The sequence below is a fragment of the Heptranchias perlo genome, chromosome 3, assembly GCF_035084215.1.
Source record: "Heptranchias perlo isolate sHepPer1 chromosome 3, sHepPer1.hap1, whole genome shotgun sequence".
Lineage (NCBI taxonomy): Eukaryota > Metazoa > Chordata > Chondrichthyes > Hexanchiformes > Hexanchidae > Heptranchias > Heptranchias perlo.
In genome coordinates, this window is record NC_090327.1 from 129855901 (window position 1) to 129872952 (window position 17052).

The following is a 17052-nucleotide window of genomic DNA, read 5'->3' on the forward strand; positions in this document are numbered from 1 at the left end:
CCATTATGACAGTAAAAGAAGTGTCATTTTACACATTGCAACAAGAATCACAGGACTAACATCACAATGTCACAGATGCTCAAAACATCTTATCATAGAATCATAGAAGTTACAACATGGAAACAGGCCCTTCGGCCCAACATGTCCATGTCGCCCAGTTTATACCACTAAGCTAGTCCCAATTGCCTGCACTTGGCCCGTATCCCTCTATACCCATCTTACCCATGTAACTGTCCAAATGCTTTTTAAAAGACAAAATTGTACCCGCCTCTACTACTGCCTCTGGCAGCTCGTTCCAGACACTCACCACCCTTTGAGTGAAAAAATTGCCCCTCTGGACCCTTTTGTATCTCTCCCCTCTCATCTTAAATCTATGCCCCCTCATTATAGACTCCCCTACCTTTGGGAAAAGATTTTGACTATCTACCTTATCTATGCCCCTCATTATTTTATAGACTTCTATAAGATCACCCCTTAACCTCCTACTCTCCAGGGAAAAAAGTCCCAGTCTATCTAACCTCTCCCTATAAGTCAAACCATCAAGTCCCAGTAGCATCCTAGTAAATCTTTTCTGCACTCTTTCTAGTTTAATAATATCCTTTCTATAATAGGGTGACCAGAACTGTACACAGTATTCCAAGTGTGGCCTTACTAATGTCTTGTACAACTTCAACAAGACATCCCAACTCCTGTATTCAATGTTCTGACCAATGAAACCAAGCATGCAGAATGCCTTCTTCACCACCCTATCCACCTGTGACTCCACTTTCAAGGAGCTATGAACCTGTACTCCTAGATCTCTTTGTTCTATAACTCTCCCCAACGCCCTACCATTAACGGAGTAGGTCCTGGCCCGATTCGATCTACCAAAATGCATCACCTCACATTTATCTAAATTAAACTCCATCTGCCATTCATCGGCCCACTGGCCCAATTGATCAAGATCCCGTTGCAATCCTAGATAACCTTCTTCACTGTCCACAATGCCACCAATCTTGGTGTCATCTGCAAACTTACTAACCATGCCTCCTAAATTCTCATCCAAATCATTAATATAAATAACAAATAACAGCGGACCCAGCACCGATCCCTGAAGCACACCGCTGGACACAGGCCTCCAGTTTGAAAAACAACCCTCTACAACCACCCTCTGTCTTCTGTCGTCAAGCCAATTTTGTATCCAATTGGCTACCTCACCTTGGATCCAGTGAGATTTAACCTTATGTAACAACCTACCATGCGGTACCTTGTCAAAGGCTTTGCTGAAGTCCATGTAGACCACGTCTACTGCACAGCCCTCATCTATCTTACAAGATGTCACTTAAGAAATTATACATTTCCATGAATATAGAACTCATGAAGTGGTTATCGGATAGAATTTTGATGGGGGTTCCCCAATCTTGCTGTAACTTTGGCAGACGATCGATGGAAACCCGGAGAAATGGTGTAAACTGTTGTTTATGCTGTTTCTCCAGGGGTTTTGCTGATGATCTGCCCAAGTTACGGTGAGAGTTTGGAAGAACCCATGGAAATTACTGTTGATTGTTTTTAAAATTTATTTTTATTTGTGAGGCTGATCAAATCACAAACCTTTGTGAAGTGATCAATTTATAACAAATGTTAGGCATTGAATTTTATTCTTTATTCTTTAATTCAATTTTTAAAACTAGGAGAAAATTAGTTAACCACGTTGCATTTCACCGATTCTCCATGACCTTCTAAATGTGGAGATAAGTGCCAATAATTTCTGCTGAGGATCTCTTCATCGTCTGCCATAATTTTGATGAAAGCCCCAAAGAAACGCCGGTAACAGCCATTTTACCGATCTGCCACTGGGAGATCGGGGAACTACCACAGAAATTCTACCTCAATTTATTTCCACAGTTCCTGGAAGCTAAGGGCACTTTCAAACATAGAATCATAGAACGGTTACAGCACAGAAGGAGGCCATTCAGCCCGTCTAGTTCGTGCTGGCTCTCTGCTAGAGCAATCCAGCTAGTTCCACTCCCCCGTCCTTTCCCTGTAGCCCTGCAAATTTCCCCCCCCCCCCACAAGTACTTATCCAATTCCCTTTTGAAAGCCATGACTGAATCTGCCTCCACCACCCTTTCAGGCAGTGCATTCCAGACTATAACCATTCGCTGTGTAAAAAAGTTTTTCCTCATGTCACTTTTGTTAATCACCTTAAATCTGTGTCCTCTGGTTCTCGACCCTTCCATCAATAGGAACAGTTTCTCTCCATCTACTCTGTCGAGACCCCTCATGATTTTGAGCACCTCTATCAAATCTTCGCTCAACCTTCTCTGCTCGAAGGAGAACAACCCCAGCTTCTCCAGTCTATCTACATAACCGAAGTCCCTCATTCCTGGAACCGTTCTGGGAAATCTTTTCTGTACCCTCTCCACGGCCTTCACATCCTTCCTAAAGTGCAGTACCCAGAATTGGACACTACACTCCAGTTGCAGCCGAACCAGTGTTTTATAAAGGTTCATCATAACCTCCTTGCTTTTGGACTCTATGCCTCTGTTTATAGGATCCCGTATGCTTTTTAACCGCTTTCTCAACCTGCCCTTCCACCTTCAACGATATGTGCACATATACCTCCAGGCCTCTCTGTTCCTGCACCCCCTTTAGAATTGTACCCTTCAGTTTATATTGCCTCTCCTCGTTCTTCCCACCAAAATGTAACACTTCGCCCTTTTCTGCGTTAAATTTCATCTGCCGCGTGTCCGCCCATTCCACCAGCCTGTCTATGTCCTCTTGAAGTCGATCACTATCCTCCTCACTGTTCACTACACTTCCATGTTTTGAGTCATCTGCAAATTTTGAAATTGTGCCCTGTACACCCAAGTCATTAATATATATCAAGAAAAGCAGTGGTCCCAGCACCGACCTCTGGGGAACACCACCGTATACCTTCCTCCATCCGAAAAACAACCGTTCACCACTGCACTCTGTTTCCTGTCACTTAGCCAATTTCATATCCATGCTGCCACTGCCTCTTTTATTCCATGGGCTTCAACTTTGCTGACAATCCTATTATGTGGCACTTTATCAAACAACTTTTGGAAGTCCATATACATATCAACTGCATTGCCCTCATCAACCCTCTCTGTTACCTCATCAAAAAACTCAATCAGGTTAGCTAAACATGATTTGCCTTTAACAAATCCGTGCTGGCTTTCCTTAATTAATCCACACTTATCCAAGTGACTGTTAATTTTGTCCCGGATTATTGTTTCTAAAAGCTGAGGTTAAACTGACTGGCCTGTAGTTGCTGAGTTTATCCTTACACCCTTTTTTGAACAGCGTGTAACATTTGCAATTCTCCAGTCCTCTGGCACCACCCTCGTATCTAAGGGTGATTGAAAGATTATGGCCAGTACCTCCGCAATTTCGACTCTTACTTCCCTCAACAACCTAGGATGCACCCATCCGGACCTGGTGAATTATCTAGTTTAAGTACAGCCAGCCTTTCTAGTACCTCCTCTATCAATTTTTAGCCCATCCAGTATCTCAACTACCTCTTCTGTTATTGTGACTTTGGCAGCATCTTCTTCCTTGGTAAAGACAGATGAAAAGTAAAGTACTCATTTTGTACCTCAGCCATGCCAACATAATTCGAAATAGTAAAACACTAAATTACATTAGCATTCACCTTTTCTATTTTTTTTGGACAGAAAAGACTGTTAATAAGATTAATACAAAATACTTCACATGATAAAACAGTAAAACTTGCATGTACCTCTAGAGCCTGCTTTTGGAATTTTTCAACTTCCAGTCTCAATTTTTCTCTCTCATTCTTTAACTCATTAATTAGCCCTTGAAGGTCAGTTGTTCTTTTGTTAGTTAGTTCAAGTTGGATCCGCAGTTCAGAGATGGCTTTTGATTTTTCGCCCATGGATTCATTTTGGTTTCTCTGACGATCCTCAAAATTTGTCTTTGAGTTTCTTAATTCTTCTTCCAGCTTCAGTCGTTCTTTTGTGAGATTTTCTACAACTGAACGCAGTCTGTCTATTTCGCTTATGCTTTCATTCAAAGCCTTGCTTTTTTCCTCAATAGTTTTCTGAAAGTGTTCACCTCTCTGATAAGCCTGTCTTGTATTCTCCTGTTCTTGACTCAACTGGCGACGCAATGTTTCTACATCAGTATATAATCTGTTCAATTCCTCTGTGCTGATATTCTTCTCTTTCAGGTGTTGGTCAAAAGCTTTCTGTTGTTGGCAGAGATCATCTTCAACTTTTTTCTTGATGATCGAGATATGTTCAATCTGTTGTTTGAGCCGAGTAATTGAAGTTGTATGTTCCCTACAACTTCTTTCAATGCGTTCAACCTCTTCTTCAGCCCTTTTTCTCTTTGAAGATTCTTCAAGTGCATTCCTCCTTAGTTCCATTAGTTCCTCATCTATCTTACATTTCACATCATTCGCTTCCTTTATACTATTCTGGAGTCGTGCAATTTCTTGTTCCAATCTACCCTTTTCTCTAGATACTTTCTCATATTCTATCTTAATGAAGGTAAACTCTTGCTCTTTAGTTTTAATTTTGGTTAGTTTTTCTGTGTCCTTCTTCTGAAAATCAATTTGCAGTTGTTTTAAGTGATCATTTTCATTTTCCAGATTTTTCCGTTTATTGACTTCTTCCTCTAATAAAATTCTTAGCTTTTCAATCTCCTTTCCTTTGTCTTGGATAGCCTTGGAGGTATCCTGCTGAAATGATTTAAGCCTCAGTATTTCCTCTGTTTTAAGTTTGGTGAGTGTTTGTATTTCTATTTCAAGTTCCTGTCTCTTTCTAGATTCTTCAACACTAGCAGATTTCCGCTGCAAAGCATCATTTTCTGCCCTTTTTCTACTGAATTCAGTTTCTCTGATAGAACTTCTTAATCGTTCTATTTCTTCCATGAGATTGTGTTTCTCTTTCAAAGCTTTCTCCAACTGAATTTTCAAAGTTGCAATATCATCTTCCTTTTTTATAGTTAGCTTTTCAACTGTGGTTTCTCTTATATGAACCTCTCTTTCAATCTGTGACTTCAACATCCTGTTTTCTTGCTCAAACTTATCCCTAAGCCCATCTAGTTCACTTTCAAACTCTCTCCTTTTTAAAGACTCTTCCTGCAATACACTCTTAAGCCTTTCTATCTCTTTTTCTTTGTCTTTAATTGATTTCTCAATATCCAATTTTAGCCACATGGCTTCATCCAGTTCCTTTTGTTTCATTCGGAAAACACGGTCATGTTCTTCCTTTTGCTGATCATACCGGTTTTCAGATGAATTTCTCTTTCTTCTTTCTTCATCAATTTCAAATGTCAGTCTTGTAATCTTCTCATTGATTTCTTTTATCTGGATAAGGTGTATATCCAGGTTCTGCTTCGTGGTATCACGTTCCAATTCAGCATTTCTCTTCTGCTCCTCTAGGAGTATAATCCTTTTCCTGAAGTCTGTATACTCAGTTTGAACCTGGCTTAAATGTTGATCAAGAAACTTCTTCTGGTGCATACTATCAGCATTTTCATCTTGGGCATGTTTAAGTGCCTCTTCCAAAAGTTCTATTTTTGTGTTTTTTATCTGTATAATTAAAATTAGATGGAAGCGGCGTGTGATATTTTGCTTTGTATCGCCTACATTTTTTAATACAAACAGAAAATCTATAATCTAAAAAGTTGTTTACAGTTGTAACCATGGTTATAGTTTTAGAGCAAATAAAGGCTGTCTAATTGGTAAATATACACAGTTTAAAAATACACCAGACTATATTACAAAAAAGAGAGAATATTTTTACTTCCTACTTGAAAACAGCCAGCTCCCTTGTAATATTTTCAGGAAGAGCTACAATATGAATATTAAATTTTCCTGGAACATAAAAATTAAAATAAATTCACCTTTACTTCTTCCATGTTCTTCAGCATTTCACTTAGATACTTGTAATAGTCACCAGATCTTGTAAGAAGTTCTATATAACGAGACTGCAGATCTGCAGACTAAAGAAAAAAAGTCAGGGTTTTTAAAATGACAATCTGGGAGCTTTCAAGATCATTATTTCTGGAATTAGCTCTCAAATTACCACATTTATTGAATTCAGAACTTGCCATGGTGGAATCTCAACTCATAACCTCTGGATTGCTAGTTTACTACCATAACCAGTGACCTACAGCAACCGCTGCAAAGCTGTTCAATGCCAAAAGTTCAATGTCCAAAATAAGGAGTGTTTGTTCATTTCCTGTACCTGATATCACCCTCATTAAGGAATGCTTTCTGACACCTGGATTGTATTTCATATGATGGCAAGCAACTGTCTTCACACTATTTTCTTCTTAAAGCAGAAAATGACCCACAACCAAAAATAATGACGTGACGCCTCAGACTCCCAAGGCTCCTGCTGGAAAGCATCAGCTAGCCATCTCAGAATCTTCTGCCGCTGAGGATACACAAAGGAAAAGGAGGTGGTTGGGACCGAAAGGGCACACATCTACAGGCACCAAGGGGAAACATGGCTGTTAAAAAAAAAATACTAGGAAGGCAAATAGATTTGTTTTCCTTAAAATGTTTCTGTCACTGACGGAATATGTGCAGAATGATTGGAGAGACAGATGTCTATCCAAAAGAAGCCCTGTATTGCAAAAATTCAGCAAACACAAAAAAAATCAGAAACTGCACATAAAACTAAACTTTCTAAAAAAACAACAGGTTTTAGCTTTATGTATTGACGGGGGTAATTTTCAATTTGGGCGAAGGTGGAAATCTGGGTGTTGTGGATCAGCCAGACATTTTACAGCCTGCCCAATTTCCCTTTCCACAGTGGAACGAAAAATCAGGCAAGATGTGCAACAGTCCACCGTTTCACAATGGCCAGTTTTCCGCCTGTGCCCAAAGTGAATATTAATCCTTGACAGTTTCAGTAAAACAGAATGAAAGCCACTGACTGCCCATTTCGATTGGGCAAGCAGCGCACAACTGGGCAGATTTTCCTCTACTTGCACTTGAGCGTAAAGGATAGCCTGGGTGGAGCGCACAAAGGAAAATTGCAAGCCTGATTTTACAACTATTTAAATTCATAGGTGGGAAATTGGTCAGGCTCCATTATGGACAGAGGATCCTCCTTGGCCGATTTCATCTATGCACTCTGCCCAGGTGATCCTTTACACCCAAGTAAAGGAAAATCTGCCCCAAAAAGCTCAGAGGCCAGAAAACATGGGGAAATTTGTGAACATTAATTTACATATAATGGGCTATAATAAGGGTCAATACTATGGGATTGACTTCCCCACTCTTTTCTTGCCCCAATCTGGCTGAGTGCAATTTTAAATTGTAGGCAGCAAAGATACTTGCCCCATGTTAGCTAAGATAGAAGCCCACGGAATCGAGGGAAAAGTACAGACTTGGTTAGGAAGTTGGCTGAGCGAAAGGCAACAGAGAGTAGGGATAATGGGAAGGTACTCACATTGGCAGGATGTGACTAGTGGAGTCCCGCAGGGATTTGTCTTGGGGCCTCAATTATTCACAATATTTATTAACGACTTAGATGAAGGCATAGAAAGTCTCATATCTAAGTTTGCCGATGACAAAAAGATTGGTGGCATTGTAAGCAGTGTTGATGGAAACATAAAATTACAAAGCGATATTGATAGATTAGGTGAATGGTCAAAATTGTGGAAAATGTAAATCAATGTAGACAAATGTGAGGTCATCCACTTTGGATCAAAAAAGGATAGAACAGGGTACTGTCTAAATGGTAAAAAGTTAAAAACAGTGGATGTCCAAAGGGACTTAGGGGTTCAGGTACATAGATCATTGAAGTATCATGAACAGGTGCAGAAATTAATCAAGAAGGCAAATGGAATGTTGGCCTTTATATCTAGAGGACTAGAGTACAAGGGGGCAGAAGTTATGCTGCAGCTATACAAAACCCTGGTTAGACCGCACCTGGAGTACTGTGAGCAGTTCTGGGCACCGCACCTTCGGAAAGACATATTGGCCTTGGAGGGAGTGCAGCATAGGTTTACTAGAATGATACCAGGACTTCAGGGGTTAAGTTACAAGGAGAGATTACACAAATTGGGGTTGTATTCTCTAGAGTTTAGAAGGTTAAGGGGTGATTTGATCGAAGTTTAAAAGATATTAAGGGGAACAGATAGGGTGGATAGAGAGAAACTATTTCCGCTGGTTGGGGATTTTAGGAGTAGGGGGCACAGTCTAAAATTTAGAGCCAGATCTTTCAGGAGTGAGATTAGAAAACATTTCTACACACAAAGGGTTGTAGAAGTTTGGAACTCTCTTCCGCAAACGGCAATTGATACTAGCTCAATTGCTAAATTTAAATCTAAGATAGCTTTTGGCAACCAAAGGTATTAAGGGATATGGGCCAAAGGCGGGTATATGGAGTTAGATCACAGATTAGCCATGATCTTATCAAATGGTGGAGCAGGCACGAGGGGCTGAATGGCCTACTCTTGTTCCTATGTTGGCAGGGTCCTCATCAAATATGCAAATGAGGCTCCGATTAAGTCAATGGTGCCCGATCTGCCATTTTAACCTGAATACTGAGCAGGGGAGCTGTGGTTACTTCCGTGCCAGGCAAAACCTGCCAGGAACAGCAGCCAGGGCCAGAAGCATTAAGTAAGTTTTAAAAAGCAGCAGTCCTTAGTAATACAAGGCTAGAAATTACTATAGGCTATCTCAGCAACCAAATGCTTAATGGGTTAAAATAAACCGGTCCATGCCTCTGTTAAAATAGTGAACATAGGAATATCATATGAAGGAGTTAAGAATTCAGTTATTAATATCCCCAACAGTAATTTCTGTCCTTTTAACTTAAGACTAGGAGACAGGTTGCAGAGCACTGCTGGTTTAAGCAAAAGTATGACAAAGAAAATGTTTTACATACTTCATGAAGAATTGTAGTGGAAATTGATTGTGCCAGTTGCCTCTTGATTGGAATATTAAGCAGTGTTTCCAGGCCAGCACTGTATGACGCTAATTGAAGCTCGTAATCCTGTTCAATAAATAAGATTATGCACATGACTCATCCCACAATATTATATATAAACAGTATTATTCACCTTATAGACCATATTGGAGTGTCTTACCTTTACCGATGTTGCACATAGGTCTGCAAGCTTTTGGTAGTCTTCAACATTGCCTCGTTTGCTCTTTATTTCTGCATACAAGTTCTATTTAACAACAAATATTAGTGCTCAAACAGGAATGAAATATTTTCAATAAAATCAGTCCATCTCAGTTATAATAATATTGAATGGCAGAAAATGTATGTTAATTCAGATACCTGAGTTGATATGAATGGGCCCAAGTTTCCTTTTGGTTAATGTCAATGTGGGGACATTATTGGGGTGGGCAGGGGCTCGCTGTGGTCAGAATTTGTGGCATGACTCATTTACAGCAGGTCATTCCCCATTTTTCCAGTGCCAGTGGTTCCTTGGTTGGAAGGGGGGAGGAAGAAGGAGTGGGATTGGATGGTTCCTGAACCGACCCCTTTGTAGCAGACAAAGGGGAGAAGGAGGCAGGACTGGCAGGATGTCACAATCTGGAGGAATTCCCACCAGTTCTGCATCTGGTGTCATCAATGTACTGTATACCTTCACAAAGCAAGCCAACAAGTACTGCCAAATGGCAGAATTGGGGTCCACCAGATTTGCAAAAGGCTGGTTTCCTTGCAGGAAAGTGATCAGCAAACCTAAGGAAACTTTTTTTTTTAAAAAAAGGGAAATTGAGTTTCCTTGTAGAGGTTCTTTAGCCAGACCTGGCAGCACTGGGGCCCAGCAGTCAGCCACCACAATTTCCAACCTACCTCCTCCCCATCTCGCGGATGCCCTAGCTGTACCATTACTTGCATGGGCACCCACTCACTTTGTACAAATTACCTGATCCTGGGCATTCCAATGGGGTCTAGGGGTGCAACTGGCCAAAGCACAAAGTTCTGCACTGTCACTGTTACAGTGCCATAGAAAGAAAAAGTCTTGCATTTACATAGTGCCTTTCAAGACCTCAGGACTTCTTAAAGCGCTTTACAGTCAGTAAAGTACTTTTGAAGTGTAGTCACTGTTGTAATGTAGGAAATGCAGCAGCCAATTTGCACACAGTAAGCTGTCTCAAACAGCAATGTGATAATGACCAATCTGTTGTAGTGATGTTGGTTGAAAGGATAAAAATTGGCCAGTACACCAGCCAGCACTCCCCTGCTCTTCTTCAAAATGGTGCCATGGAATCTTTTACATCCACCCGAGGGGGTAGACGGGGCCTCGGGTTATCGCCTCTTCTGAAGTAGGGTACCCCCGACAGTGCAGCATTCCCTCAGTACTGCACTGAAGCGTCAGCCTAGATTTTGTGCTCAAGGCTCTGGAACACACAACCTTCTGACTCAGAGGCGGAAGTGCTACCACTGAGCCAAGGCTGACACCAAGACTGCAGCTTTTTGGGGCCAATATATCTTAAATAAGCAAAAAACTTAACAATGAAATCTGTATTTTTTGTTACAGCTAGGACAAAATTTTATTACTACTACACCTGTGTTGGTGCAAATGACAATTCCAATAGAGTTTCTAAGGGTCAAGCGATAAAGTGAAACTCCAACATAAGGTACCATTGAGTCGAATGGCATGGGGGCAGATTTTCCTCTCCTTTGTGCCTAGATACTCCAGGTCACTGCCCCCTTTACTCCCCAAGGATGTCCTGGGGGAATCCCCCAAAGGGCAGTGGAGCATTTCCATCCATATCCAGAACAACCATTAAAACGAGGTGGGAGGAGGCATCATCCGGAAGAAGGCATCATCCGGAAGAAGTGGGCCTTATGCCCCACTTCCAGGTCCCAAATTAGAAGATCTGGGCAGGGCCAAAATACGACATCTTGGGGCTCACCAGAAGGTATCTTCTCTTTTGGCACCAAGATTATGTTTGGGCTGAAAGCGGTCTGACTCCTATTTAAATTGAAATTTAAGTTCCCTTCCAGCACGTAAGTGTGGCATACACAGGAATTGTGAGATGAACTGGTACTTCAAATGGACATTCCTCTGACTTGGATCGTATTATTAAAAAAACAAAACCCTGGTAATTGCTGAAATGCTGCTCAGGACTCTGACTCATTTTTAAAAATGTGAATTTGTTTAATCTATCTATCCTATGGGTAGTGAGATTAATCATACCCGTGGAACAAAATAAACACTGAATGTTTGTTACTGTAAATCCTAATTTTTGTGGAAATATGCAACACTGCTAATTGCAATAGTTCTTGAAATTATTTTGTGATAGCACAATGTACAATCTTAACCATAGTATCATAATAAGTACAGCACAGGAGGCGGCCATTCAACTCATGCCTGTGCCGGCTCTTTGAAAGAGCTATCCAATTAGTCCCATTTCCCTGCTCTTTCCCCATAGCCCTGTGAATTTCTTCCCTTCGAGTGTTTATCCAATTCCCTTTTGAAAGTTACTATTGAATCTGCTTCCAACACCCTTTCAGGCATTGCATTCCAGACCATTACAACTCGCTGTGTAAAAAAAATGTTTCCTCATGTCGCCTCTGGCTCTTTTGCCGATCATTTTAAATCTGTGTCCACTGCTTACCGACCCATCTGCCACTGGAAATAGTTTCTCCTTGTTAACTGTGTCAAAACTGTTCATGATTTTGAACACCTCTATCAAATCTCCCCTTAACCTTCTCTGTTCTAAGGAGAATAACCCCAGCTTCTCCAGTCTGTCCACATAACTGAAGTCCCTCATCCATGGCACCATTCTAGTTAATCACTTATGCACCCTCTCTAAGGCCTTGACATCCTTCCCAAAGTGTGGTGCTCAGAATTGAACACAATACTCCAGCTGAGGCCTAACCATTGTTTTATAAAGGTTTAGCGTAACGTCCTTGCTTTTGTATTCTATACCTCTGTTGATAAAGCCCAGGATCCCATATGCTTTTTTTAAAACAGCCTTCTCAACTTGTCCTACCACTTTCAAAGATTTGTGTATGTGCACCCTTAGATATCTCTGTTCCTGCACCCCCTTTAAAATTGTACCATTTATTTTATATTGCCTCCCCTCATTCTTCCTACCACAATGCATCACTTCACACTTCTCTGCATTAAATTTCATCTGCCATGTGTCTGCCCATTTCACCAGTCTGTCTATATCCTCCTGAAATCTGTTACTATCCTCCACATTGTTTACTACATTTCCGAGTTGTGCGTCATCTGGAAACTTTGAAATTACACCCTCTACCCAAGTCTAACTCATTAATATATCTCAAAAAGAGCAGTGGTCCTAATACTGATCCCTGGGGAACACCACTGTATACCTCCCTCCAGTCTGAAAAATAACCGCTCACCACTACTCTCTGCATTCTGTCCCCTAGCCAATGTTGTACCAATGCTGCCACTGTCCCTTTAATCCCATGGGCTTTAATTTTGCTAACAAGTCTATTATGTGGTACTTCATCGAATGCTTTTTTAAAGTCCATATACACATCAACCACACTACCCTCATCAACCCTCTCTGTTACTTCATCAAAGAACTCAATCAAGTGAGTCAAACATGATTTTCCTTTAACAAATCCATGCTGACTCATTTATTAGCCCATACTTTTCCAAGTACCAATTTATTTTGTCCCAGGTTATTGTCTCTAAAAGTTTCCCCACCATCGAATTTAGGCTGACTGGCCTGTAATTGCCGGGTTTATCCCTCTCCCCTTTTGTGAACAGGGGTGTAGCATTTGCAATCCTCCAGCACCATCCCCATATTTGAGGAGGATTAGAAGATTGTGGCCAGAGCCTCCGCAATTTCCACCCTTACTTCCCTAGGATGTATCCCATTTGGATTGGGTGACTTTTCTACTTTGAGTACTGCCATTCTTTTAAGCACCTCCTCTTTATCTATTTTTATCCTATCCAATAACGCTACTACCTCCTCCTTTAATGCTACGATGGCAGCATCCTTTTCTCTAGTGAAGACAGATGCGAAGTATTCATTTAGTACCTCAGCCATGCCCTCGGCCTCCACAAGAAGATCTTTTTTGTCCCTAATCGGTCCTACGCTTCCTTTGACTACTTATATGTTTAGGAAAGACTTTTGGGTTCCTTTTTATTTTAGCTAATCTATTCTCATACTCTCTCTTTGCACCCCCCCCACCAGTCCCTTTTTTTAGATCTCCTCTGTACTTTCTGTATTCAGCCTGGTTCTCTGCTGTATTATGAACCGCACATTCTTCATAAGCCTCCATAATTAAATATATGTAAATTTTATTACAACTGGTTATCTGGATTTAATTCTTTAAAACCGGTCTGAAATCAATACATATGTATAATGGTTATTTGTCCACTAATTATAAGTAGGCTGCATAACACAAAAGATCTTAAATTTCATACAAACCTTTTGCTCGTTTAGCTGATCCATTAGGACATTTGTATCCCCAAACCTATTGACCTGCAACCCATCCTGTTTGTGTTTTGTCGCATCAATCCACTTACTAAGCTTCTGGAACGACTCTCCGTAGTCTTTCAGCTGCCTATGTTGTTTATCTAGGTCCAAATATCTGTACAATGGAAAACAAAAAAAATAATGAATCTATTACACTTAACATTTTTTGATTAGACTATAAGTGAGTATGTGACTTGGTTTCTTTTGTAATTTACTAGCTAACCAAATTGCTGGCACATGACAGTTTCTAACCACATCATCAGAAATGTTATGAGCTTTAGCTGGGAACAGCTACAGGAGATAATTATATGAGAGAAGTTATTTGAATGAGTAATTTTAGCTTCACAATAAAATATATACTATGCACTGCTTACTCCAGCATTTAGATTTTACACTGAAATCGCCATCTCTCACAAATGGAAAAGTCCACCATCAGAATCAGGTGGCATTGGACAGCTAGCGCTGCCGGTACTAATCTGGAAAAGCTCCAACAAGCACGTGACATTAATGGGCCCTCTATTACCTCATTTTGTCACGGAGCTAGGATCAGGATATTGGTCCTCTTCAGCACCCTTTACTTTGGGGACACTGTGCTCCGAAGACATGGACATCCTGCTCTGAGGGTTTCAACTTGGGGTTGGACACAAGGGACCTTTACCTGCTTATTACAGATCTAGGTACCCTTCAACACCAATCGGTACACTCGTTGCAACTTTTGGGAAATGCTTGTGTCTCAAATATGCCCACCCCATGGGATTGTCCAAGCCCCTCTCCAGCATCTCTACTTGCAAAGCAGGAGGCCAAGGATAGAGGATTTAATACCCTTAACTCCTCTATCAAGAAACTTGTAGCTTCTTTAAACACCACGTTTCCCCACCACTGGGTCTCAAGCTGCACTTTCCCTGCTGGCTCCACTACAAGGATAACAGCCTGGAGTTGCCTCAGCCTCCAGTCAGTAAATGAGAGTAAAAGGAGGCAAATGAGGCCATTTTACCAGAAGACTGCTGTGTACATCAACATATTCAATGCTCAGGTAGCCCAAAGCCTAAACGCTCTAACTCCAGAAGCCACTGCACCCAAGGTAACCTTCCTTCAGGCAGGATTTGTTGCTAACACCTCTTTTTGGACCACCCCCATAAGAATGTAGACTGAAATGCAAAAACAACCCAGGATCGTGCCCAGATTAAATAAGGTCTACTAAGTCCATTATGCCTTAGGTGATCTCCTACACACTATTTCAATTATTGGTTGTTTTCAGGTTTTGTCTTGCTACAGCAAGACCACCGTTCAGAATTCAAATCCTAAATTACTCAGCCAAGAAGCCAGACTCGTGGAGACTACCAGTTTTCCAACAGGATCTGATACAGTTAGAATACACCTATCACCAGATACATTGAGCCAGACTTGTTCAGCAGTATTCAACTGAATCTATTAGTTCTTTTTCCTGTTATATATTTCACAATCGTGCATCTTCAACATCTCCTCAATCTATGACTGAAATCCAGTTTCATTTGTATCTTTTGGCAAGTTTAATCTTCCAAAATAACAGGTTCTTTGAGGCCCTCGGTAAGCTTGGCTCAGTAGTAGCACTCTCACCTCTAAGTCAGGAGGTCATGGTTTCAAGTCTCACTGCAGAACTTCAGCACATAATTTAGATTAACACTTCAGTGCAATGCTGAGTGTGTGCTGCATATTAAGGTAAGACATTAAAGCGAGCTCCATTCCACCTGTTCGAGTAAAAGGTAAAAAGATCCCTTGGTACTATTTGAAGAAAAGCAAGGGAGTTCTCCTGGTGTCCTTCATCCAACACCACCAAAACAGATCATAGTATGGTACAACATAGGAGGCCATTCAGCCCATCGTGCCTGTGCCGGCTCTTTGAAACAGCTATCCAATTAGTCCCATTCCCCTGCACTTTCCCCATAGCCATGTAAATTTTTCCTCTTCAATTATTTGTCCAATTCCCTTTTGAAAGTTACTAATGAATCTGTTTCCACCACCCTTTCGGGCAGTGAATTCCGGATCATAACAACTCACTGCATTAAAAAAATGTTTCCTCACTTTGGCAAAAGAACCAGAGGCAATCACCTTAAATCTGGTTATCGACCCTTCTGCCACTGTAAACAGTTTTTCCCTATTTACTCTATCAAACCGTTCATGATTTTCAACACCTCTATCAAATCTCCTCTGCTCCCCCAGATTATCTGGTCATTTTCTCAATGGAAGCAAAAGGAAAACTGAATTAGCAAAGACTTTAGTTTATTTTCTCTAACCTTGTTTTATGTGACAATTTCTCCCTCAACAGCCACCTATTTTACTTGTAACAGCAAGCTGGATGCAATAATTAGAGTTGCACAACAAAATAAAACATAATATGAAAAAGTCAGGTGCCATGGCGTAGCTGGCTCATAAAAGTGAGTGTTGAGAATCCAATGTCGCTATTCCAAAGTATGGTGCCATCTCAAATCACAATAGGTGTATTATTAGCAGATGATTAAATGGTGTATCAATGCTGGCAATATTGCTGACTACAATTCCTAAGCCTATTCAGGATAACATCAGTTAAATATCTGTGATGAGACATCTTTAGCAAACTACTTTAGAAAAAAAAGTTTGATTTTAAGGTTACCTAAAACCTTAAGGTTATATGCTAAAGTAATGGCATGGAACTTGATCTTACAATCTCCTGATTCAGAGGCAAGGCCGCTACTAAGCCAAACCGATATACTTTAAAAAAAAATTTTTTTTAAATAGGTAATAGCCAACCTGCTATCGATTTCTTTGTAGATCCTTTCCCATCGGTCCGTTAGCTGCGTGACTTTCTCGTTATATTTAGTAAGATCTATGTCACACTTGTAGAAAGATGGCATTATGTTATCATTGATACGTAGAGCTTCCTGCATATTTTGTTGCATCGATATCATTAAGTGCGACTTCTGATCCAGTTCACTCTTAATTTTCTAAGAAAAAGTGTAAAAAAAATGAATGCTAAAGGCTGCTTTTTAAAGAGGTAACGAATTCAATGTCAGACTTCCAGGTTGTAGTTTGGCTTTAGCATAAACAATAATGCGGGGCTAATCTAGGTCTGACAGGATAAAACTGGCGGGAGATGGGCAGAAGAGACACAGCCATCCAGTCAAGACGGAGGGGACTTGTCCCATTTTCTGGGTTCCCCCACATTCGGATAACTTAGGCGAGCTGCCAGTTCAAAATGCAATCAGCGTAGGCAGCTCATTGATTGGGGGAGGGACGGAGGCAGGAATATGGATGCTGCTGAAAGGGTCTGGCCAAAGTACCGAGGCAACCTTACAGAGCTGCAGGAAGATGACTGGGGGCAGAGGACGAGAGATTTTCAGATTCAGTCATGGAAGTGCTGGTGGAGCAGGTCAGGTGAGGAGTGACATCCTCTTTCCCTCTGGTCATTTTAAATACCATTGAAATGTCCACCTACGTTCTTCTGCCTCTTATGGTTTGTGGGCGGGACCTGGAAGTGATGTTATTGGGGCAGAACAGTCAGGAGGATGTGAAATGTGCTATATAAAATGCAAGTTCTTTCTTTGAAAATCTGGTGCAAAACATGCATTTAAAACACAGCCACCAAATACACTGGTTAGGTTTCAGGATGTTTTGGCCATTTA

The 17052-nt window shown here is 40.9% G+C and overlaps 1 protein-coding gene across 2 annotated transcripts in view; it reads right to left on the reverse strand.

Annotated features, from left to right (window-relative positions):
• Positions 1-17052, reverse strand: part of dspa (desmoplakin a) — a 90254-nt gene that overhangs the window by 15680 nt on the left and 57522 nt on the right. The window contains exons 18-23 of one of the 2 annotated variants that reach the window (XM_067981971.1): positions 16181-16374; positions 13367-13529; positions 9082-9165; positions 8880-8987; positions 5878-5976; positions 3746-5563 (exon numbers count right to left, since the gene is read on the reverse strand). In XM_067981971.1, coding sequence (XP_067838072.1) covers positions 3746-5563; positions 5878-5976; positions 8880-8987; positions 9082-9165; positions 13367-13529; positions 16181-16374 — 2466 coding nt within the window. The remainder of the gene's footprint in view (positions 1-3745; positions 5564-5877; positions 5977-8879; positions 8988-9081; positions 9166-13366; positions 13530-16180; positions 16375-17052) is intronic. The other variant, XM_067981972.1, reaches the window with a different exon arrangement.